This window comes from Phyllobates terribilis, unplaced genomic scaffold (genome assembly GCF_046119375.1).
Source record: "Phyllobates terribilis strain yellow unplaced genomic scaffold, ASM4611937v1 Scaffold_5__5_contigs__length_657084704, whole genome shotgun sequence".
NCBI classification, from domain to species: domain Eukaryota; kingdom Metazoa; phylum Chordata; class Amphibia; order Anura; family Dendrobatidae; genus Phyllobates; species Phyllobates terribilis.
In genome coordinates, this window is record NW_027362765.1 from 134274185 (window position 1) to 134300545 (window position 26361).

The window sequence follows — 26361 nt, forward strand, 5'->3', positions numbered from 1 at the left end:
GTAATTAATAGGTTAGTGGCCTAAGAGCAACAGCAAAACAACAACAACATCATTACTCATGCAACCCCACAATGACAGTAACAGATGGGCCTGACATCCCCTCTGATCTCATGCAGGAATGATCATTGGGTATAGAGAAGAAGAATGGGTCACATCTCAAGACCAAATAGAGTTTGTAATAGACCAAAATAGATAGTCTTTGTCACCAGTAGACACTGACGGATATCCTCATCAGCACAAAGATTGATGGTGTCACACGTTGCTAAGCACATGCTTGGATTAAGGAGTCATCGGAACACGCTCAGTACATATACAAGATTTTCTGTTGCATTCCAGCGACACCCCGGGTTCTCCATGTCTACATGAACTTTACTTATGACCATTGACTGATAGTGAACCAAGTTGCTAACAACCTAAACTAAGCAGCCACCTAAAGACCTTCAATAGATACTGTACATACAGTATAGTCTTCTATTCAAGTTGAACACCAAGATCCCCACATCAGCATTGACATGACATAACACACCTAGTGATGGTGGCCCTGGTGGCCATTGAGTTACCTGAACTAAGCAACTGAGTGAACCCTCGCAATACATACCCAACGGTCTTCTGTACCATTCAGCTAACGCTCCCAACTCTACACAGTATCAATTAAAGTCAGTAGTGCCAACTACTGGTGGTGGTGGTACATTTTGCTAATCGGCCACCCACATTTCCTCAATACATATACATGGTCTACTGATTTATCCATTTGACACCCCCTGATTTCCCCAGCAACAAACAAATGAACAATTGTTATCAACTGGTGGTGAGCATCGATCCAAAAGACCTGGTCCATTGGCCACGTTGGTAATTCGTAGTCACTGGACAGTAGCCCTGAGAACCACCTTTCCCTGACGTAAACTATGGCTCTTCTTTTGATTAGCCAGCCTTGCACAATGTTATCATTGATGTAGGATGCACATATGACATCTCACCAGGCCAGATAATCAAAAGAAGACCCATGAATGCTGTGAGGTAGGAGGCGGCTCTCAGGGCTCCTGTCCAATGGTCACACATTACCGATGTGGCCATGTGGATCCTGCAAATTGATCCACACTAACTCTAAGGGTGGGACTGGTTTCTAAACACCCACTTTTGTTGGACACCCTAGCAGATCTGCCTGGCAAACTGCAGCTCTTCTTAATGAACTCTTTTAAAAAGTCCTCTCCAACCTTTGCAATGATAGCATAAACAGATAAATTTTTTACGTTTTACTCAATATTACCATAAATTACTCTGCCCCCCTCCCCCACCACTCTCATAATCCTACAGAAGTCTCTGGGGTAATGGATTACAGCAGAGCTCGCTGGTCTGTTGAAAATAAAAATAAGAAATAGGTAGCGTTTTTTTTTTCCCTTCTAATTAGTCAGCTTTTACCGGAGTCTATTTCTACCTTTTACCTCTAAATATGTAAATTTATTCCTGAAGCCTTTGCTGCAGACCTGAGAATAATTCACAAGTTTGCTGATTTGAGATTTTCATTGGAAATTGTGAAATTGCTTACAACCTAAACTGAAGCAATGTATCACCTCGCTCCTTAATCCTCTCCCCTCCCCATGCATGCTAACATGCAAAAAAGTTTAAACTTCTACTTACCGAGAACCTTCTGGTACTGGATCGGCGGAAAGCCGAGTCAAGCGACTCCTATCCAAGAGATAGGAACATGTCTTAAAGGGATTTTTGACATTCCCTTTTTGTCAGAAGGATTCCCTTAAATAAGGTAATCACTGGGTTCTCTGCTTCTGGGAGCTCCAGAGATCAGCTGAAATCTGTGGAGCAACCTAACAGCAAAAGTTTCCCTACAGCGCCACCACAGGTGAAATGAAATATTACACAGTTCACATTGACACCAATGGGGTTTCTGTGTAATATATGGACATGCCGGGTTCTCCAGATAATGGGACTCTTTGTAGTCGGCTCCTTGTAGTCGCTTCCTGCTCTGGTAAATAAATGATGGTATTAAAGCAGTTGTACAGGTTAATAAAAACATGGCTGTTTCTCTCAGAAACAGCGCCACCTATGGGATATGTGTGGTATTGCAACTCTGCTACATGGAAGTGCTGCAATAGCATACGCTGCCATAAACAGGGGTAACGCCTCCAAATTCTACATTTCAGTTTCAGTTACAATGATCCCACAGAGGCACACATTTTAGAAACTGGTAGACCTATCACTCACTGCCATTATATGATGATTATTTCATAGCCATGTATTGGGTCAGAACACAACCTTAATAGCTTCTGCCTTACTATTACTCCCACCATTTCTAGACACAAACACCATTAAATATACAAGTGAACAGATTCTGGACAAAAGTAATAAATATTACAGCTTTATATAAAGTATTCTAGAAGTCACAGGCAGATTACCTGATCATTGGTTGTGCCATCAGCTATGTTTCCTACTCCATCCAACACGTCTGCAGCCTAATGTGAGATAAACAGATGTAATAGATAGATAGAGAGATAAATAGATAGATAGAATATGAGAGATAGATAGATAGATAATAGATAGATAATAGATTCATACATAGATACTGTAGATATATAGATAGATAATAGGATGATGAATAGATAAATATGAGATAAATAGATAGATAGATAGATAGATCATAGATAGATAATAGATTCATACATAGATACTGTAGATATATAGATAGATAATAGGATGATGGATAGATAAATATGAGATAAATAGATAGATAGAATAAGAGAGATAGATAGATAATAGATTAAGATAGATAGATAGATAGAGAGAGAGAGATAGATAGAGAGAGAGATAGATAGATAGAAGGACAGATAGATAGATAGATAGATAGATAGATAGATAGATAGATAGATAGATAGATAGATAGTAGATTGATTAATAGATGATGGATGGATATATAGATAGATAGATAGATAGAAGGATAGATAAATAGATAGAAGGACAGACAGACAGATAGATAGAAGGATAGATAGATAGATAGATAGATAGATGGGATAGATAGATAGATAGATAGATAGATAGATAGATAGATAGATAGAAGGATAGATAGATAGATAGATAGATAGATAGATAGATAGATAGATAGATAGATAGATAGATAGATAGAAGGATAGATAGATAGATAGAAGTGTGGAACCCCAGGGGTCTGGTTACCACAGTAATAGCAATATTACGTCTGAGAGCAGGTGGGAGGTCTCCTGGTCAGGTGCCCTAAGCATGCCACACCTCCTGCCCAGTCCTGGGAGGGGAGTTCTTCCCCTATAAAAACTGGGGGCTGAGGCAGGGTTAGAGAAGAAGAGGAGTCCCAGACAGAGACACAGTCTGGTCTGGAGTGGAGCAGATACAGGGAGAGCAAGATCAGGAGCTCTGTGGGAGCAGTGATAAAAGGGGTCAGAGACTGGAAGCTGTAGAGCTCGTCCTGACTGAAGAGATCTCACCGGACACGGAGTCCGAGGCTGTGGGGACTGATCCATACCCAGCAGCAGAAACCGACCGGCAGGGGATTTCAGGTCCTCTGGCCAAGAAACCCGAAGGCACGGTCACACGCAAGGGACCAGCACCGCCGGCGTGGAGCGGAGGCTACCAGAAGGCCCCGAGTCACCAGCCATACGAGTGAGCACCACACGGTACACTCAGGGACGTGGGCTACTTCTACCCGCTTCTAGCAAGGTAGCCAGGAAGAGTACAATAGTTGGGGAGGCCTACAACTCCGCCTGGCCAGGGGAGATCCTATCTGCTCACAGACTGACCAGGCCCCGATCGCTAGCCAGTACTCCCGGGAGGGTCTACCTTTGCCACCAGTAAAGACCCTGAACTACACCGCACCGTCTCTGAGTGGTTCCTGGTGCCCGCGTGCAATTCTGCTATCCCCATCATCCACGTCCGCTGCCCTGAGGCCATACCCCTCCCGTTGGGGGTTATACTATCCACGCTGCACAACCGTACCACCGGCCTCAGCGGTCTGCCCTGCAGCGGCGGTTTCATAACCGCATTCAACGGGTGGCGTAGTCGAACTCTATAACATCTTATTCTAAGTTCTGCCACTTGGTTTGACACCCTGGGCACGGACCGGGTCACCGCCACGAGGACTACTACCCCTATCAGATCCGGCTCCGGGTATTCCCCGCATGCGCAACGCTGCCCAACATGGCCCAGGGGGCGCGTCAACTTTGGCGTAGTCGGCAGGATTCCGTGCCCGCAACCACCGGGTACTGCGTGCCTGAAAAAGACTGTTAAACTTACCTGTGGTGAAGATTCCCGCCATCCGACGCCATCTTCTGCCTTCTTCCCGCCATCCGTGGAGTTTTCCCGCCATCCGACGCCATCTTCTGCCTTCTTCCCGCCATCCGTGGAGTTTTCCCGCCATTGGACGCCATCTTGAGGACGCCGCGCGGGAAGAAGAGGGGCATGGACTCCGAAAGCGCGCGAGAACTGAAGCTCCGCCTCACGTCCGGACGTTGCGTAAGGTCCTGGAAGGAGCCCAGCAGACGCCGACGTCACAGGAGCGCGACGGAAGGTCCTCAACCCTGACGATCCACTGCGGAGCCGCGGCCTACGGAAGAGGATCATCGCAAGGTAGGCCACGGTCCACTAGGGGGGAGGAGGATGTCGGATACAGAGGAGAGCTTCACTGCCACAGCCACCGCCAGCGCCACCGCTGCTGCGGTCATGCCTTTCACTATGCCCTATATCCCGGGGGCAGCCTGGCTACCCCAGTACTCAGGGGAGTCACATACCCTAACTGACTTCAGAGAAAAGCTGGATAGCCTCTTCCAGGTGTACCCCCTCACAGAAGAGCAAAAAGTGAGCATCCTGGTGGCTCAATTAACAGGGGCAGCCCAAAGGGAGGTAAAGTCCTGGCCACTTGGGAGGAGGAGGACTGTCGCAGAGATACTAGCCCGGCTGAAGGACACCTTTGATACCCGTACCTCAGCCGAGATCAAGCTTAGATTCTACGGGTGCAAGCAGCGAGCACATGAGAATATAAGGGACTATGCACTAAACCTACAAGAGGCCCTGAGAGCCATTAAGCAGGCCGACCCTGACGGCGTGGGAAACGAAGACAAGTTGTTGACTGAACAATTTATAGAGGGTCTACATTGCAATGCCCACCGAACCCAGTTGCGGGCAATGGCCTTACAGGACCCTCATCTGGACTTTGCACAGTTCAAGGACAGAGCCATCCGGGTGCTCCGAGAACCGGCACCAGGTGGCGCTGTGACCCACAGACGCCCTACTACCACTTACCACCAGGAGACGGCGCCCTTGTCGGCAGGGCCTGTGGGAGCTGATGCGCAGGCTTTAAACAATGACCCAGATACAGACCTGCACCATCAGGTCCAAGAGCTAACTAAAAGCGTTGCTGCGCTAACCCGAACTGTGCAGTCTTTACAGGTTTCTACTCCAGGGAAGATTCAGCTGGCATCCGGACCGGAGGATATCCCGTGGCGACGACCAAGGAGGACCCCACCGGCCAGAGGAAGACCCAGCGACCGATACAACGAGGACGGACAACCCATCTGCCGCCGCTGCAATCAACCCGGACATATGGCAAGGTACTGTCCTTTAAACTGGCACAACCTGGGGTAGAGGGCCAACCCCTAGGAATAAGATCACCAGGCCCATCGAACTGGCGTGACAAATATGTGGGAGGACGTCCAGTCTTGCCTGTGGTACTGGATGGCATTCCTATGAATGCCCTACTGGACACCGGGTCACAGGTCACCAGTACTGGAATGACTCGGATATAACCCGCTACCCTGACGACGACTTGAGTATCATCGCCAGCAATGGTCAGCCCGTGCCACAGATCAGATTTAAAGAAATGACCATTAAAATCGGTAAAGTCGAACTGGCAGCACAGGGACTGATCATTGTGGACATTGACAAGCGCGAGAGTCACCCAAAGATAACTCTAGGAACTAATGTGATTGAAAATTGTCTTGCAGAGGTGATTCTCATTTTACAGCAGGTTGCCAAGAACGCCAGTTCCGGCCAGCAGCGAGTGCTCCAAAAAGAGATCCGGGCACTGATGCGACGGCAACAGGTGGAACTCTCCGGTGGTGAGATTGGTAGCGTGAGAATGTGTGACCCTTTCCCTATTGCCATGCCCCCGAAAAGTGAAATGATGATTTGGTGCCGGGCAGCTATTGGTCTGAGAGGTAGAGATTACCAGGCAATGGTGGAACCAGTCTACTCAGACAGTAGGCCCACCATTTTGACAGCACGGGGGGTGGTCGATGTACGCCATGGGAGGGTGCCCGTTCGCATCATAAATATCGGGGAGAGAGAAGTACACCTGCCCCGGTATGCCACGCTAGCCAAATTGTTCACCATAAACCAGAATTCTGTACAGGCCGTGGAACCCTTGCCTCCATCTCAACCAGAGGAAGGTAACGGCTCTAAGCAACAAATGGAGGACTGGTGTCAGCAACTACATTTGGGTACTGACTCCACTCCCTCACACCAGAAACAGGGAGTCTATCGGGTGGTTCAAGAGTACGAGAGAGTGTTTAGTAAACACCCGTTAGACTTCGGGCGAGTAAAGGGGGTAGAACACCACATCCCCACGGGAGACCATCCTCCCATAAAGGAGAGATACCGACCCGTACCCCCTGCACACTACCAACACGCCAAGGGGATGCTTAGAGACATGAAGGAGGCTGGGGTAATCAGGGATAGCTGTAGCCCCTGGGCAGCTCCACTAGTCTTGGTTAAAAAAAAAGACAACACCATGAGAATGTGTGTAGAATACCGGAAAATCAACCGTATCACACACAAAGATGCGTACCCCTTACCAAGGATAGAGGAGTCTTTGGCTGCTTTAAAATCTGCTAACTTCTTCTCCACTTTGGATCTCACTAGCGGGTACTGGCAGGTTCCTGTAGCAGAGGCGGACCGGGAGAAGACCGCATTCACCACCCCGATGGGACTTAGCGAGTTTACCTGCATGCCGTTCGGACTCTGCAACGCACCAGGAACCTTCCAACGATTGATGGAATGCTGTCTGGGACACAGGAACTTTGAGACGGTCCTGCTGTACCTGGACGATGTTATAGTTTATTCCAAAACCTACGAGGACCACCTGAAACACCTGGCGGAAGTGTTTGAAGCCCTGGCAAAATACGGTCTGAAGGTGAAACCGTCGAAGTGTCACCTGCTAAAACCAAAAGTGCAGTACCTGGGACACGTGGTGAGTGCTGACGGAGTGGCTCCCGACCCTGATAAGATCACCGCGATTAAGGAATGGCGAAGACCCTCCAGCGTAAGGGAAGTACGGCAGTTCCTCGGGTTGGTAGGCTACTACCGAAGATTCATTCCCGGTTTCACCAAAAAGGCAGCTCCTATGCAGGACCTCCTGATAGGCCAGTCCAGGAAGGCCAAGAACCAGAAGCCGCCCTTCAGATGGGAGAAGCTGGAAGAAGAGTCCTTCCGCCAGCTGAAGATGGCCCTCACGGGGGATGAAATCCTGGCATACCCTGATTACAGCCAGCCCTTTATCCTCTACACCGACGCAAGTAACATCGGGCTAGGAGCCGTACTGTCCCAGATCCAGCAGGGGAGAGAACGGGTAATTGCTTACGCCAGCCGAAAACTGCGACCCACCGAAAGAAACCCTGAGAATTACAGCTCATTCAAGCTAGAGTTCCTGGCAGTGGTGTGGGCAGTCACCGAACGCTTTAAGCACTACCTCGCCTCTTCCCGGTTCACCGTGTACACGGATAACAACCCGTTGACACACCTGGACACTGCAAGACTCGGTGCCCTGGAGCAGAGATGGATGGCCCGCCTGTCCAACTATGAATTCACGATCAAATACCGGGCAGGATGCTCCAATACCAACGCGGATGCCTTGTCTAGAATGCCAAACCTACCGGACGTAGGGGAAGATCCAGAGGAACTGGAAGAAGTTGAACTCCCCGCGTTCCACCGTCATGGGACTACCCAGTATTCCCACCGTGTAAGGGGTAAGCAATCCGCTACGTTCAACCCCTTACCTCATTACAACTGGGCGGAAACGCAAGACAGTGACCCCGCCGTCCGACTGGTGAAGGAGATGCTGACTCAGTCAGATGCTCGCCTTGACCCAGACGCTCCGGAGGAAACCAAGCAACTGTGGGCTGAGAAAAGTCGACTGTTCCTTTACAAGGGGAAGTTGTGCCGAAGAATGGTTAACTCCCGGACGCATGAACTGATCTGGCAAGTAGTGGTGCCAAGAAGAGACGCGGCTATGGTACTGGAGGCATACCACGACGGGGCTGGGCACTTCGGATGGAAGAAGCTGGAGTTCCTGCTGCGCGGGCGGTTCCACTGGGTAGGCATGAGAGGAACCATCGAGAGGTGGTGCAGAGACTGTGGCCCATGCAACCTAAGAAGGAAGGACCGTGCCAGTCAGAAGACTCCCCTGCAGTCCATCGTCACCAGGCAGCCGTTGGAACTGGTAGCCTTGGATCATGTAAAACTGACCCCCAGCAGAAGTGGCTACGTCTATGCGTTAACCATCGTGGATCACTACTCCCGGTTCTTGGTTGTAGTCCCCGTCAAGGACTTAACGGCTCAAACAGCAGCTAGAGCCTTTCAGCAGCACTTCTGCCGTCCACACAGATACCCAGAGCAGGTGCTGACGGACCAGGGACCTGCCTTTGAAGCGGAAGTCTTCCAGGAGTTCTGCACTCTGTATGGCTGCCGGAAGATAAGAACAACACCCTATCATCCGCAAACCAATGGACTCTGCGAGAAGATGAACCAGGTGGTGATAGACCTTCTGAAAACGTTGCCCCTGGAAGAACGCAGTCTGTGGCCTGAGAAACTGCCTGATCTGGTGGACCTATACAACCACATCCCTGTAGGTTCTACCAACTGTACCCCGGCTTACCTAATGAGAGCAAGACCTGGTAAGCTGCCTGTTGATCTGGATATGGGAGTCCTGACACCCGAGGACACTTCACCAGAAGCAGACTGGGACACAGAGAGGCAGCAGCAGTACCGGAAAGTACAGGAGAGCGTTGAGCGAAGTCTCTGTCAAGCAAGAGAAAGACAGGAGAAGACTTACAACCAGTATGCTCCCGCTGTTCCCCTGGTACCTGGAGAGCAGGTCTTGAAAAGGAAGAGACGGCTCCACAAGTTGGACGACCAGTGGGAGAAGGACCCGTACACCGTACTGCCATCAAGCCATGAAAACCCAAAAATCTGCACAATCAGTAAGGATGGAGGAGAAACCACAGCCATTGTCTCCCGAGATCACCTGAAGAAGTGTCCCGAGCAGCTACGAAACCCTAAAGAAGATCAAGAAAACCCTCGACCCGCAGAGGAAAGGGAAGAAATGATCAGTACTGTACTCGGAGACTTCCCTCGGTCTTGGACACAAGTAAATGGCGCTGTTGTGGTACCCGTCCTCACCTTCCTCCAGCCAGCATCCCAAGTGCCTACGGAAAAACAGGTAGAGCTGGAAGAGCAGCCGGTCCAGGAGGCAGAAGACCCCACACAAGCAGACCAGGAGAATCGACCCTCTGCTTATAGTGAGCCTGCCGTGCCCCTAGTGAGCCAAAGAACCCGTAGACAGCTGCCCAGCTTACCTTTGACAGCTCCTACACCCTGTAGCTTAGGACCGGTCAGTAAGCTCCGTAGGTCTACTAGGGCCACTAGAGGCCAGTTGCCAGTACGTTGGAGGATCTAAAGTGTTCAGACTGTTTTATTGGTATTTACCTGTTTACTGTTGCTTGTAAATAATTATGTTTTTCCAGTTATTTTATAGGTGTCTTTTGTGGATTAACCGGAATTCTTTGTATATATGTTTGGAGCGTAACCCAGGAATGGACTAAGACTGCTAAAGACTCGGGGTAGGACAGACCCCCACCTGGTTATGGCTCCCTGTTCTTTGGTGAAATGGACACCCTTATTGCTTCAAAAACTGCACCCGGTTGCGGACACGCCGTGACCACCCTAACGTGTTTTTCCTTATTGTATTGTTCCTGTTTATACCCTGTTATGTTTTCAAAAATATGTTTAGTCCCGGAGTACTAAATTTTACTAGGGGGGAATGTGGAACCCCAGGGGTCTGGTTACCACAGTAATAGCAATATTACGTCTGAGAGCAGGTGGGAGGTCTCCTGGTCAGGTGCCCTAAGCATGCCACACCTCCTGCCCAGTCCTGGGAGGGGAAGAACTTCCCCTATAAAAACTGGGGGCTGAGGCAGGGTTAGAGAAGAAGAGGAGTCCCAGACAGAGACACAGTCTGGTCTGGAGTGGAGCAGATACAGGGAGAGCAAGATCAGGAGCTCTGTGGGAGCAGTGATAAAAGGGGTCAGAGACTGGAAGCTGTAGAGCTCGTCCTGACTGAAGAGATCTCACCGGACACGGAGTCCGAGGCTGTGGGGACTGATCCATACCCAGCAGCAGAAACCGACCGGCAGGGGATTTCAGGTCCTCTGGCCAAGAAACCCGAAGGCACGGTCACACGCAAGGGACCAGCACCGCCGGCGTGGAGCGGAGGCTACCAGAAGGCCCCGAGTCACCGGCCATACGGGTGAGCACCACACGGTACACTCAGGGACGTGGGCTACTTCTACCCGCTTCTAGCAAGGTAGCCAGGAAGAGTACAATAGTTGGGGAGGCCTACAACTCCGCCTGGCCAGGGGAGATCCTATCTGCTCACAGACTGACCAGGCCCCGATCGCTAGCCAGTACTCCCGGGAGGGTCTACCTTTGCCACCAGTAAAGACCCTGAACTACACCGCACCGTCTCTGAGTGGTTCCTGGTGCCCGCGTGCAATTCTGCTATCCCCATCATCCACGTCCGCTGCCCTGAGGCCATACCCCTCCCGTTGGGGGTTATACTATCCACGCTGCACAACCGTACCACCGGCCTCAGCGGTCTGCCCTGCAGCAGCGGTTTCATAACCGCATTCAATGGGTGGCGTAGTCGAACTCTATAACATCTTATTCTAAGTTCTGCCACTTGGTTTGACACCCTGGGCACGGACCGGGTCACCGCCACGAGGACTACTACCCCTATCAGATCCGGCTCCGGGTATTCCCCGCATGCGCAACGCTGCCCAACATGGCCCAGGGGGCGCGTCAGAAGGACAGACAGACAGATAGATAGATAGAAGGATAGATAGATAGATAGATAGATAGATAGATAGATAGATAGATAGATAGATAGATAGATAGATAGACAGGTCGCCAGTTACTACAAAGATGACTTTGTACCAGACAATCCTTATTCTCCGATTCCTCATTGTATGTAATCAGAGAGTTCAGAGGCTCAGTTTCCACAGGGACCATGACTTTCTTAGTTTCTATCTTGCACAGCAGGAGACATAGTACTGTATGTATGAAAAGGGAAAATCAAGGTGAGTGTTTGGAGGAGACGCAGCAGCAGGGGGCACTGCAACAAGAAGAGAGACCAGACTGGTAAAATACAGTAAGTCTTAAGAAAAGACAAGTGAGGAGTGAAAGCCCCCTGCCATCAATCCCATATATCACATATCCTGCATAATAGGGGAACAGAACAGAAGGCTGAGAAATGTCAGCAGAGGCTGCGAGAAGTAACACTGCTCCCTAGTGGACAGCACTAGTAATGCATCAGATCAAGATTAGGAGCAAAAAGAAAATCATAGTTTGTCAATCCAAATCAAGTCACATTTCTGAACTGTCAGAGCAATCCAGACATTGTAGTTTAACAAGAGCTGGATTTCCACACATTGGAGAACTTACATATGGAAAATTAAACCTTTTTCCAAAGGCAAAGCAGTTCCAGCTTTTTGACAGTTCCTTAATATAGACATTTGTAGTTTCTAAACTGCAATTAATTAGAGTATTTTTCTTACAGTGCCCTTAAAGGGAGCAAAGGGTACTGCAGTTTAGTATTCAAAAACAGTGGGAAAGTTCTATGGGCAAAGAATACATAAGAAATACAGCTACTCACAGAGGAAAAATATTGGAACCAACAGGATCAGTGCAATGGCGCTTCCACTTAGGGTTGGGGGGTCTGGCATTTTTTCTATACAGACATCGCCACCCAAGCAGTCACACACGTACACCGTGATATTCTCCAGAGACACCACCCCTTGGAGGTCATAGATTTCCAGATGTAATGTGTGGTTTCCTTGACCAGCATCTTTCTCCTTCTTCACTTTGAGGATATCATCTGAAAAAGAAAAAGAAGCATTTGAAGAGATCAGTATTGAATATTTGTCAGAGATTCTTGTGACTTCGGTTGTCAAGAACCAATGGCCAAGTGGAAAAAATGTCAAGAAGTAAAAAAAGAAAGTTGTAATGAAACAGTCCGACAAAGACTGATAAACCGCATTGTTCCTCGTGTAGGGCATGAGGGGTCAGAGCATGACGCATGGAGCTGCACCAAAGAAAGCAGTCATGCCCTTCCCCCAAGGCCCTGCATGTAACAAAGTGTATCCGTTTTTCCTGAAATGTTCCCTCACACTCACTAATTTAGTATTAATGTGCACATTACATAAATCAAACTATGTTTGCAGTCAGGAAGCTAAGAGTTAATCCCATCTTCATGAATGGTCAGATTATGCCTGTGGAATCCAATTTACTGCTTGTTACAATTTACAGCCATTCTTGGAATATTAACAATTTTCTTTTCTTTACATCTCGTTGCTTAGGAGACTGACCACCGCTGCTCTCCAGCTTGTAAGCACTGTGGTGAAGCTGGCCGGAATTAGGTGGCAACAGTAAGCTGTAGCGATCCTGGCCAGCTCTAAAACAGTGCTTACAATCGCAATAGAAAAGAGCTTGTAAGCACTGCGCATGTTCTGCTGTCTAGCAGTAGTGGTCGGTCTCGAAGGCAATGAGCTGTAAAGTGTTAGTATCTCAAGAACGGCTGAAAATTTGGTAAAATTACTTGTATTTACGAGCACTGTCCAACAATATCCATTTATGAAGATGGGAATAATCCCTTTAATAAGCTGCTGTTGACTAATTCACGTCTATTTATTAAGTATTTACATGTAAACACATCATCTCATTGTGACACTATCCTTTTTAAATGAATCTGGCCAAGTGATTTCTGTGGGTACAGCTGCCGAAATCTCTTCACTGAGCCATATGATGCTTTAGTTCATTTATTTTACTCGCTTGTATAGCACCATCATATACCGCAGCACCTTACAGACATCATCACTGTCCCCATGTGGGCACATAATCTATATTCCCCATCAGTGTGTCTTTAAAGTGTGGGAGGAAACCGGATAACCCAAAGGAAAGAGACAAACTAAGGATTCCAGCAGCAGGCAAGTCCGATAAAAAATTCCAATATTTATTTAAAGCATATTAAAAAATCCATAGACACCAACCCACCACCTATACAGTTAAAAAGTCTGACAGTCTCCGGGAAGTGGACACCCCAGAGGTAAGCTGACTTGAGAGTTTGTATTTCTTTAACCCAAAGGAATCCCATGCAAACATGGAAAGAACATACAAACTCCTTGCACATCTTGTCCTTGGTGGGATTTTAACCAAGGACCCCAGCTCTGCAAGGCTACAGTGCTAACCACTTAGCCACCGTGCTAACCATTGAACCACCGTGCTGCCCACTGAGCCACCGTGCTAACCACTAAGCCACCCTGCTAACCACTGAGCCACCCTGCTAACCACTGAGCCACCGTGCTGCACATTGAGCTACTGTGCTAACCATTGAGCTGCCCTGCTAACTATTGAGCCATCATGCTATACACTGAGCCACCATGCTACCACTGATCCACCGTGCCGCCCACCGACAGATGCTATCTGTATACGACTACCCTTTTGCATGGCATGATCGCTGTCACACTTTCTGATCATAAGTGAAGCTTCGCTTTAAGAAATGTCTTTACATCACAAAACACGACAGACATTTCTGATCTTGGCATTACCGCAGCATTAGATTTATTGTCGGCTTCATTGACACAGGAATGTGACATGATTTGTAATATATTACCTGGAAACCAGCCTGTCATTTCTAAGCAGTATCTGAACTTCTTTGTAAAGTGTCAGGCCTCATCATGGCCTTCACTAGGGGTTTTGCCTACAGGGAATGACAAGGAGCTCATAGGTGTGTCTCATTCTTGGTGTAACCAGCTCTGCAGGTACAGTATAATCAGCAACTGTCCGTGTCACTTCTGGGGTAGTTACAATACTCCACCTCATCTGACATGAAGACATAAGCTAATTCTGCTTGTGAGTCATCTAATACTGTACTTCAAGGACAATACCAACACTTCTGTAATAATCCAGAGGATAAGGCCGACAGGATTACTGTCAATATCAAGCCCTTCCTCCGCCCTTTAAATACTCATTTTTATATAATGGTTATAATGTTGATGGCCTGTCCTTAGGAAAAAATCATCACTGTATGATCGGTGGAGTGCAACACCCAGCACCCCCACCGATCAGCTGTTCCCAGCGCCGCCGCCGCCGACGTCCGGAACTGTGCAGTTGCAGAACTGCAGAGCACAGCTCCGTCAACAGTATAGTGGCTGCAGCAAGGTACTGCATGTCCGCCCCCTGTTCAAATCAATAAGGGGGCGGATGCACAGTACCGGCCGCAGTCACTGTTCACATTGACGGAGATGTGCAGCTACATTACTGAGCAGTCCAAACTGGTGCCAGGAACAGCTGATTGGTGGGGTTACCAGGTGTTGCACCCCACCGATCAGACATTGATGACTTATCCTAAGGATAGGCCATCAACGTATAGGTCCCGCACAACCTATTTAAATATAAGAATCTTATATATGGAATAGTCAACAGCAATTTGAGAATGGGTTCTAGGTAGCAAGATGGCTTTTATTCAGGTGCTTAGTAATTACAGATCAGCAGGCAATAAAAGAAGAAATAGATGGGCATGGAGTACTTGAGAAAAGAAAAAAATTGGATGTTTATGAACTGATGGGTTTCCGGGTAAACTGTCTGTCATAGCCACTAGTCATTGCCCACATGTATCTATGAAGCCCTTGTCCACCATGGCCAGGGCCGTATTTGGTCGTGCTGCCTTAAGTCCTAAGTCGGGACGCCCCCTTACTGACTAAAAGTGCCCATACCCTTTAGCTAGTAGTTAAAGTCCCCCATACACACCAGACTAATGCCGGCCAAATGCCTATCTAAACAATTAACATGGGCATACAGGCTATAGACTGCTGAAAAAAGTCCTACCTGTATGCCTCATATCAGATGCCTTGTTGTTGAGAAATCCTCTTTTATCACCTTATATAAATGGCCTCTTCCAGGCACTGGGGAGGACGCTGCCCAGAAGATAACGCTGTTTCTGCACTTCATCTCCATATATCTCACCTCCCATCAGCATCACTCTGTCCCTGTGACGTCGGCTGCTCGAGAGGAAATCTCGCATGGGCCCATTACTGTTCTCTTTTTTCCTCTGCAGTCTTCTGCCCTTTTATTGGCAGAGGCATCAAGTCTCTTCTGCGCAGGTGCCGTTCCCAGTGTTCTCGGCATGTGCCTCTAACCACAATGGTAACTATGGATGCCACACTGTCCTTCATTATGAACAATATCTGTCAAACCATCCTCCCTTAACAATTATGGCCTATACACTGTCCGCCCTCCACACTGTACCTGCGTTATAAAATATAGCCTCCAAACTGTCCCCATCGTCAGTATCCCTCCCCACACTAAACTCTCTCTATACTGTGCCCTCAATAAATATCACTCCATCTTGCTGTCTACAGTAAAAATTCCTTATATCGTCAGCCCCACTAAGGAGTGCTTACTATCCCTCCCTTGTGGCGCTCTATCACATACAGTCCGCACTCCATGTACCGCACACATAAAGCATGCACCCCCCATATACTGCATGCACCTCATGTGACCCCCACATACAGCTTGCACCCCCATATGTAGCCCCACATATAGCCTTCACCCCCATATGTACCCCTACATATAGCCTGAACCCTCATATGTACCGCCACATATAGCCTTCACCCCCATATGTACCCCCACATATAGCCTTCACCCCATATGTATCCCCACATATAGCCTGCACCCCATATGTACCCCACATATAGCCTTCACCCACCATATGTACCCCACATATAGCCTTCAACCCCATATGTACCCCCACATATTGCCTACACCCCCCATATGTACCCCCACATATAGCCTGCACTCCCATATGTACCCACACATATAGCCTGAACCCTCATATGTACCCCCACATATAGCTTTCACCCCCATATGTACCCCTTGCGTATAGCCTTCACCCCATATGTACCCCAACATATAGCCTTCACCCCATATGTACCCCACATATAGCCTTCACACCCCATATGTACCCCCACATATAGCTTGCACCCAAGATATCTACAGCACCAGCTCCAGGTTTTTCTGGGCCCCGGGCGAAAGAGTCCCAGTGGGCCCCTTTAATACATACCACGATTCATGATGCACAGATACTGCAGAGAAATATATATATATATTACAATGCAAAGATTTCACTTCTTACATTACATGAGCGATATCTATTGTAAATTCCACAATAGCTCAGAAACCAGCGAATCGCTCCACACAGAATACTGGCCCCCATATAAGGCCCCATACGGAATACTGGCCCCCATATAAGGCCCCATACGGAATACTGGCCCCCATATAAGGCCCCATACGGAATACTGGCCCCCATATAAGGCCCCATACGGAATACTTGGCCTCCATATAAGGCTCCATACGGAATAGTGGCTTCCATATAAGGCTCCATACAGAATACTGGCCCCCATATAAGGCTCCATACAGAATATTGGCCCCCATATAACGCTCCATACAGGATACTGGCCCCCATATAACGCTCCATACAGGATACTGGTCCCCTTATAATGCTCCATACAGGATACTGGCCCCCGTATAACGCTCCATACAGGATACTGGTCCCCATATAACGCTCCATACAGGATACTGGTCCCCTTATAACGCTCCATACAGGATACTGGTCCCCATATAATGCTGCATGCAGGCTGTTACCCCCCACATAATGACCCATACAGGCTGCCCCCCCCCCTTATGATGCTCCATGCAGGCTGTTACCCCCCACATAATGCCCCATACAGGCTTCCCCCCCCCTTATAATGCTCCATGCAGGCTGTTCCCCCCACATAATGCACTATGCAGGCTGTCCCCCCCCCTTATAATGCCCCATGCAGGCTGTTCCCCACCTTATAATGCCCTATGCAGGCTGTCACCCCTCCTCTTTTTAATGCCCCATGCAGGATGTCACCCCCTTCTCTTTATAATGCCCCATGCAGGATGTCACCCCCCCTCTCTATATAATGCCCCATGCAGGATGTCAGCCCCCCTCTCTTTATAATGCCCCATGCAGGATGTCACCCCCCCTCTCTATATAATGCCCCATGCAGGATGTCACCCCCCTCTCTATATAATGCCCCATGCAGGATGTCAGCCCCCCTCTCTTTATAATGCCCCATGCAAGATGTCACCCCCCCCCATATTATGCCCCATGTAGGATGTCACCCCCCCCCCTCATATTATGCCCCATGCCTCCATACATAAAAAAAAAAAAAAATCAAATACTCACCTCCCTCCTTCTCACCTGCTACCTGCTGCCCGCTGCTCGGGTCCGGACTCCAGCGTTGTCCGCATCTTCCTGTTCTGCACTCCCTGTGACGGCTCACGGGAGCGCCCGGTGGAAAGACGTCACGGGGAGCGCAGACCAGGAAGACAGCGGATCTGCGGAGGCACGGGGAGAGGTAAGTATCCGGCTGCCGGGACCCTGAGCAAGCAGGGGGGAAGGGCGGGCGCTGACACCGCTCTCCTCCGCCCATAGCCCAGCGGGGTGCGCGACCGCCAGTGGGCCCCTCTGCCTGCTCAGGGCCCCGGCACTTGCCCGGGTGCGCCGGGTGCTGACGCCGGCCCTGTACAGCACCACTAATATGTACCTTCACATAACTTGCACCCCCATTAAGTACCCCCACATATAGCCCACACCCCCCATATGTACCCACACATAAAGCCTGCACCCCATGTACCCCCACATATAGCCTGAACCCCCCCATATACCCCAACATATAGCCTGCACCCCCATATACCCCCATATATAGCCTCCACCCCCATATGTACCCTCACATATCTCCAGCACCTCCTATATGTACCCCCACCTAATGTACCCTCCCATGTATCCCTGCACCCTAATTACCTGTCACCAGTGCCTCTTACGCTTTTCCTGCCCATAAGAGTCACATGGTGATGGCATCATCACAGGTCCTTCACCTCTATCATCTATCTTCCTCCTCTGGGGCAGGGAGCTGATCGGTGCCCCTCTGCCCATGCAGCCCCCCCCCCCCCCATAAAGATGGTGGTTTTCATACTCTATCCAATGAAGGTAAGAAGATGGGAGAAATTTTTTAAAAAATTCAATCTTCCTTCATAATGGTGCTGACCCCCAGAACTTGCTGCCCAAGACACCTGCCCTTGGGTGCCTAGTGGCCAATACGGCCCTGACGATGGCCACCATCAACACCAAGAAAGTTCTCATTCAGACGTCCGTGTTGCACGGTGTGTGCTATGTCTGTATTTTTCACAGATAGAGTAGGTACCCATTACAGTCTATGTCCATGTTTTTTCATTGATTGTGTTTTTCTGCAAATATCACCTTACGTCATATCACCATACATCAGTGTATGGTTAGTGTACAGTGTATAGAAAATCACTGATGAAAAACTGATGGTAAAAACCGATACCAAACATTGAAACACCGAGAACACTCGTACCATTTTTTGATGCATGTGTTTAAAAACGTACATCTGAATGAGGCCTAAGTCCAGATAATGGACAGTTTATGGCTATAGTCTTTACTTCATCCCAAAAATACCCCTATGTGTACATAAAGGGCCCAATTCATCATTTATGGATTTTTTTTAAGTCACTTTTCTATTTTGACTTATGGTTTCTGCGCCCAAATTTGTCTTTTTTTCTATTTTTAACGGGTTTTGAAATTTTCAGCGGAAAAATACGAAAGTTCCGCAAAATGTTGCAAAAAATGTGGGAAAATGTAAATAGAGTTCATAAAATCACTTCGGGGGGGGACTGGAGCAGATTTACACTAAATTTTGCGATTTTGAAAAAGTAATATTTCATGAATCTGTCTAAATCATCTGGAAAAGCCGCATTGACGTATAGAGCACACAACCAACTAGACCCCAAAAGACAACTTGAAAAAAGGCGCAAATTGTTTGATGAATTTGTCGCAAAATCAACAAGTCACTAATTGAGCGGTATTCACACGAAAAAATTGGTGGAAATGCAATAATGACTCGGGCCCTGAGTTTGTTTTTTTTTTTGAGGCGGCCAAAAACATCCGCTCTTCAGGAATTGCTGCTTTCTCTGTAGTTTTGACCATTTTTCCTGTGTTTTTGAGGCTTCTTTTCCTATTGTAAGGTACTGAACGTCTTCCAAGTGGAAAATGCCTAAAGAATGGCCAGGTCACTTCTTTTATCCAAATGGCAAAAACCTGAAGTGGTTAAAAATCGCACAAAAGCCTGAACATATGCACAGCAAGTAGTTTTTTTTACATAGAAATGCATATGTTCATTCTTTGAATATTTTCTGATACCTTTTTCAGGCAAGTTTCTGAGAAGACCCATTCCAAATCTGCCTGGAAAAGACATTGTGTGAACATATCCTAAGGAAATTGATGCAAATTGCCTCATTTAATTGATTACTGTGCAGAACTTGAAGAGAAGTAGCAGATTTACACCAAATACTTAGAAGATTTTGGGACCCAAAAAAAAGTCACATGAATTACACGTATCACCCCTTTATCCTTTATAAAGGAAGATTAGTTTGACATGGTTAATAACCAGGTAATCAGTTTATTTACCCTCATATGATGGAAGCTCACTACAGAACCTCTTCAGCCAACAAAAATCTAAATCCTACTATAGCAGCCATCAATCAGCGACGGAACTACAGCCATCAGAAGGTAAAAGCCTACTATAGCAGCCAATCGGGAAGCAGAAAGGAGAAAGCCTACTATAGCAGCCCATCGGGAAGCAGAAAGGAGAAAGCCCACTCTAGGAGTCTAGAGGACAAAAATATATAGACAGGCGATCTATCTCTTACCAACATAGTCTATCATTTTGATGGGCAACTTCTCAGGTTCTTTGTCTGCGACATTGACGTAGAAGGGTCCAGAGTAGGGTTTGATGTCTTTGTCGATGATGGGTGTGCTGAGAAGAACCTCCTCATTCTTCTCACAGGTTGTTATGTATGGAGTTAGCAGTCTTGGAACATTGTCATTAATGTCCTTTAGGTTAACAATTAAGATGGCCGTACCAGTCATTGCAGGAGCACCTAAAATGTTTACACGAGAATCTGCCATTAAAGATTATATAAAAAGTGATATAGTATCAAGTAGAGGATATATGTCATTCTCATTAGACAAACCTGGATGCTCTTTTACAGAAACGGCGCCACTTTTGGCGGTGTCTGGTATTGCAGAGAATCTGTAGTTATTTAAAAGGGGTGTTGTCAAGTTTTAAAGTTATCCCCTATCCACTGGATAAGGGATCATTTCTGGTCACTGGGGGTCTGACTGCCGTGGCCACCACCAATACCGAGAACCAGAGCTCTGAATAGCCCTGGATGTATGGAGCTGAGGTCGATCATGCGCTCTACCGCTCTGTTCATTCTGCACTCTGCAGATCTTCAGCGATCAGAGAGGCAGTGTGCATGATCAACCTCCGCTCCATTCATTAAGGACTCTTCAGATCGCCCGTCCTCGGGATCGGCGGGGGCTACGGCTGTCATAACTTTCAAACTTGAGAAAACCCCCTTAAGCTACCATATCAAACACGGTGACTCTTTCTTAAAGACAGCAGCTATGACTTACTTTTACAGAACATGTCTTGGACCAGGGGCGGACCTACCGCCCGTGCAGCCGGTTCATTGAACGGGGGCCCCCGAGAGAGAGGGGGCCCCTCCAGCCTCCAGCAGGGCCGCCATCAGGGCATGACTTCCCTGACTCCAGCATGGGGCCTGGGCTGTCGGGGCCCCCTCGGAGCCCCGTTGGGGCCCCCCTCTTGTGCGTCTCTTCATGGGGCCCCCCCCCCGCAGGACCCCCCGCCGTCACATGACCCCCCACCGTCACATGACCGGAGATGTCCCTGCGCTCAGCATGGGCCCCCGGCTCCATGCTGAGTGCAGGGACATCTCCGGTCATGTGACGGCGCCGGCACAATACTTACCCCTCCCCATGCCTCCGCAGTGTCTTCCGCGTCCTCTGACTGACGTCTCAGGTCAGAGGGCGCGGTGATATGTTTACACCGCGCACAGATGTCACAGTGGGAAGACGCGGGCGATACTGAGGAGTCCGGATCAGCAGCAGGTGAGAAGCGAGGTGAGTATTTGATTTTTTTTTTTAGGTATGGGGGCATGGGGCATTATATGGTGGGGGTGACATCCTGCATGGGGCATTATATGGGGGGGTGACATACCGCATGGGGCATTATATGGGGGGGTGACATACTGCATGGGGCATTATAAGCGAGGGGGTGTGACATCCTACATGGGGCATTATAAGAGAGGGAGGGGGGGTGACATCCTGCATGGGGCTTTATATGGGGGAGGGGGGAATTGACATCCTGCATGGGGCATTATTTGGAGGTGGGGGTGTGTGACATCCTGCATGGGGCATTATAAGAGGGGGAGGGGGGAATTGACATCCTGCATGGGGCTTTATATGGGGGAGGGGGGACTTGACATCCTGCATGGGGCGTTATTTGGGGGGGGTGACATCCTGCATGGGGCATTATAAGAGGGGGAGGGGGGAATTGACATCCTGCATGGGGCATTAAAAGAGGGGAGGGGGGAATTGACATCCTGCATGGGGCATTATAAGAGGGGGAGGGGGGAATTGACATCCTGCATGGGGCATTATTTGGAGGTGGGGGTGTGTGACATCCTGCATGGGGCATTATAAGAGGGGGAGGGGGGAATTGACATCCTGCATGGGGCTTTATATGGGGGAGGGGGGACTTGACATCCTGCATGGGGCGTTATTTGGGGGGGGGTGACATCCTGCATGGGGCATTATAAGAGGGGGAGGGGGGAATTGACATCCTGCATGGGGCATTAAAAGAGGGGAGGGGGGAATTGACATCCTGCATGGGGCATTATATGGGGGTTGGGGGGGAGTGTGACATCCTGCATGGGGCATTATAAGAGGGGAAGGGGGGAAGTGACATCCTGCATGGGGCATTATAAGAGGGGGAGGGGGAATTGACATCCTGCATGGGGCATTATAAGGAGGGTGGGTGTGTGCATGGAGCGTTACATGGGGGCCAATATTCTGTATGGAGTGGTATATGGGGGATAGTATCCTGTATGGAGCATTATATGGGGACCAGTGTCCTGTATGGAGCATTATATGGGGACCAGTATCCTGTATGGAGCATTATAAGGGGGTCAGTATTCTGTATGGAGCGTTATATGGGGGACAGTATTCTGTATGGATCGTTATATGGGGGCCAGTATTCTGTATGCAGTGTTATATGGGGACCAGTATCCTGTATGGAGCATTATATGGGGACCAGTATCCTGTATGGAGCATTATAAGGGGGTCAGTATCCTGTATGGAGCATTATATGGTGCTCATAATACTGTATGCAGGACTATACTGTCCGGTCTGCACTGTGCGCTGTGAGGATTCGCCGGTTTCTGAGCTATTGTAGAAATTACAATAGATATCGCTCATGTAATGTAGTAAGTGAAATCCTTGGCCTTGTACTATATGTATATATTTCTCTGCGGTATCTGTGCATCATGAATCGTGGTATGTGTTAAAGGGGCCCACTGAAACTCTGTCGCCCAGGGCCCACAAAAACCTGGAGCCGGCCCTGGGGGTAAGTATAACAAGTTTTATTTTTTTTAAATACAATTAATTAACTAGGAGTGGGGGGAATCAGAGATGCACGGGGGGATGGGAGATGCACGGGGGGGGCCCTTCATGCCCCCTATGAAGGGCAGGGGGGGGCCCAAAAAAAAATACTTGCACAGGGGCCCACTACAGTCTGTGTCCGCCCCTGTCTTGGACTATGAAATTTTTCCTCTTTTCTAAGAACACGTAATATTTATTGCACAAATCCTGGTACCTTGTCAACTTTTCTCCTGTCTCCCAAAGAAATCATATACTTTCTAGGGAGGGATTTTCACTTGTAAGTTCTCATTCCCTTGCCATTTTCAAGATCTGTGTCTGTTGTCAATGAATGGAAACATCTGTGTAACCTGCGCTTCCTAATCATATCCAAGCTGCAGGGCTTGTTACAACCGAAAGCTCTGATACAGTTGGACATGATTTGGGAACAATTTTAGGAAGCGCTCTAATGCGTTACCGCACCACGTCCACCTGCAGGGGCGAATAAGCACCCAAGTTTTCAGGTAACACCTCAGCGTTACCACGAACTACTGCGCTCATTGTTGGCCGCAGGTAGGCATGATATGCTTTGATGTTTGAATGTAAATGAGTTTTTTTTTTTCATTTTCTGATGGCAAACAGAGATCTTAAAAAGTTGAGAAATTGAAACAAAAAGATATTAGAAAAATCCAAAACTTTTAGGTCATCCACATGATGGCCCCACACCACCACGGTGCACACATCAGAGGTGCAAGAGCACAGAATACGATACTACAGCCAAGGACAGACTTCTGTGCTTTACCCCATCAGGGACCATGAGTATTTCACAAAACTCTCATGGACAAGTTCAGAAAACTAAGAGTAACTATGTGAACAAGACCCAGGTCGAAACGTTATCTAGGGATGAGCGGACCCCTGGACGTTTGGGTTCTGGTACCCGACCCAAACTTTATTCCAACGTTCGGTAAAGGTAGCAGAACTGTACCCGAACTTGAACCAGAACCCGAACCCAATTGAAAACAATTGGGACACGAACTTTGGACCTGGAGAAGAAAACATGTCTCTCTTTCTCTCCTTATTCCCCAGGAACTCCGAACATTGCAACGGACTTGCTCATCTTATGTCGCATTAATAACCTTCACTTTATGCTTGTTCTGAGCTTATGTCTACCTGGGCTGGGCTAAGAAAGTGACTGGTATGTTTAACAGCAAAGTCGATCAATGGATCATACTGTATATAGTGAAACTATGAAGAGGGCTAAACATGGCGGAAGTCATCCAGTGACCCCCAACAATCATGTACCTAGGGTTAAAAGATCTGGGATGTATAGTAAGTTGTACGATATGTGGGTCAATGCTGCGGTGGACATATCACTGGTTCAATTCCCTGCACAGGGGTCCAAGAGGCAAGGGGACCCATTTCCACCTCCAAATCATAGACAGAACAGTTTTACTGCAATGGGTCCATATACTGTGTTTGCACAGCTGCCTTTCTCTGTGTCCACCACTGGATCAATACCATATTCAGTTTTCCAATGCATGCACTAGACAGGACACATCCATATCAAAGCAAAGGTGGCAGATTACTAGATCTACATCACTAGACCACAAACCTGTCCTGGCTATACTCACCGTCATCCACAGCCAGGACTTCCACAACATACTTGCTGCTCCTCACATAATCTGACTCTCTGTCCAGTTCTCCTTTAGTGGTGATGACTCCGGTGTCTTCATTTACAGATAGCCATTCTGCGCTATCATTGGCCAAATAGTACCTGGAAGAATTGCACATTCAGTAACCTCCAAGGTCCAGAATCAGAACCTGAGTCTTGGACAACCCATTTAAATACTTACTTGATTTTATTGGGTGCAACTATATCAGGGTCTTTGGCCTCTACGGTCACCAGCACAGTGCCTGGTTTAATGGAGTGTTCCTCTGCCGTGACCAGGATGGTATGAGGTTTAAATATGGGAGCATCATTCCGATCTATGACATCTACTGTAATTGAGGTCTTCTCTTTGGATTGCCGTGATTGAATGTTGCCGGCATCTACTACCCATTGTCCTTTTGCTGGCTTCTGTAGAATTTTGCAACTATAAATTGGTTCTTCATTTTCAACTGTAATGATGAGATTGCTCGTGGTACTTTCTTCATAATCCAAGGGCTGTAGATATAAAATATCAACGTATACTGGAAAGACTGTCCGAAAATTGAGTTATAAGGCTACATTCACACATCCGTGTGGGTATCACCATCCTAAAGAAATTGACTGATTTTTTTTCTCAGGTGTCATCCTAATTACTTTTTTTTCATCCATTTTTATTCTGAAGCAGGTAGACTGTCTGAAATTTTTATCCATTGACTCTTTACAATTTATTAGTCAAAAATGGATGAAACTCAGATGGAAACTGAAGTACCAGGTCTATCTTCTCTATTTCATCTGTTTTATACAAATCCCCATAGACATTAATGGCCGAGTCCAATCTGCAAGACGGATAAAAGGACAAGCTCTGAGCCTCACGGACCAGAGACTTGGATCTGTTTTAAGGCTACGGCCTCACTTTCAGTATTTGGGCCCCACTTTCAGTATTTGGTCAGTATTCGGTCACTATTTTTTCTCATGAGTGGGAGCCAAAATCAGGTGAGGAACAATCAGAGAAAAGGTATAATAGAAACGAGTGCAGCAATTCTGCATTTATCACCCACTCCTGGCTTTGTCTCCCGCTCCAGAGAAAAAATACTGACTGAATACTGACCAAATATTGACAGTGGGTCCGTGGCCTAAAACTGATGTGTGTTTGAATTAATGACAATTTATTGGTCCGTGTGCTGTCCGCGTCACATGGATGTGTGACTGCAGCTTAAAAGGAATCTGTCAGCAGGTTTTTGGTATGTTATAGTCACATCAGACGCTGATTATAGTGATGTATCACTTAATTTACTAGATGCAGCAGTTATGATAGAATTACAGTTTTCTCTACTGCCGACTTAGCGGAGATCAGTTGTTAACCCTGCCCACACCACAGTTTTCTGTGCATGTGTAGTAGAGGCAAGAGAGACTTTAAGAGAATTCATACAGGATGCTTCAAAGATAGAGAGAGATTGCCATCTGCTGGTCAGGCACAGTCAAGCGGAACCAAGATGTGCAAGGGAAGTTGAAGGGGGAGCAGATTTAGACGCTGGACCCAGTCAGGTGACTTCCAGGAAGGAGTTCCTGGGTACAAGAGGCCAGCGCGCCAAGCCTGAGGTGGTTTTGGCGCCAAGCAGAAGAAAGGAGCAGACGTGCACCCCATGTGCTGAGAAGACCCGCGTGGCAGGTCTAAGCCAGAGGCCTACGAGGTGCCACAGCCGGACACCGGTGGATGAGCTCCAGATCCCTCACAGATGTGCCCCGAGTGCTGTGTCTACTGAAGAGAGTCGGAACCTGCTTGCGGTGCTGAGCGAGTTTGCGG

General features: G+C 48.1%; 1 protein-coding gene across 3 annotated transcripts in view; it reads right to left on the bottom strand.

The window, feature by feature from the left end:
- Positions 1-26361, bottom strand: part of LOC141272369 (cadherin-like protein 26) — a 158599-nt gene that overhangs the window by 16831 nt on the left and 115407 nt on the right. For 2 of the 3 annotated variants that reach the window (XM_073683024.1, XM_073683022.1), the window contains 7 exons: positions 24763-25073; positions 24541-24683; positions 20119-20349; positions 11960-12181; positions 11242-11357; positions 2412-2468; positions 1639-1686 (listed from right to left, as the gene is read on the bottom strand). In XM_073683024.1, the coding sequence (XP_073539125.1) occupies positions 1639-1686; positions 2412-2468; positions 11242-11357; positions 11960-12181; positions 20119-20349; positions 24541-24683; positions 24763-25073 (1128 nt within the window). The remainder of the gene's footprint in view (positions 1-1638; positions 1687-2411; positions 2469-11241; positions 11358-11959; positions 12182-20118; positions 20350-24540; positions 24684-24762; positions 25074-26361) is intronic. The other variant, XM_073683023.1, reaches the window with a different exon arrangement.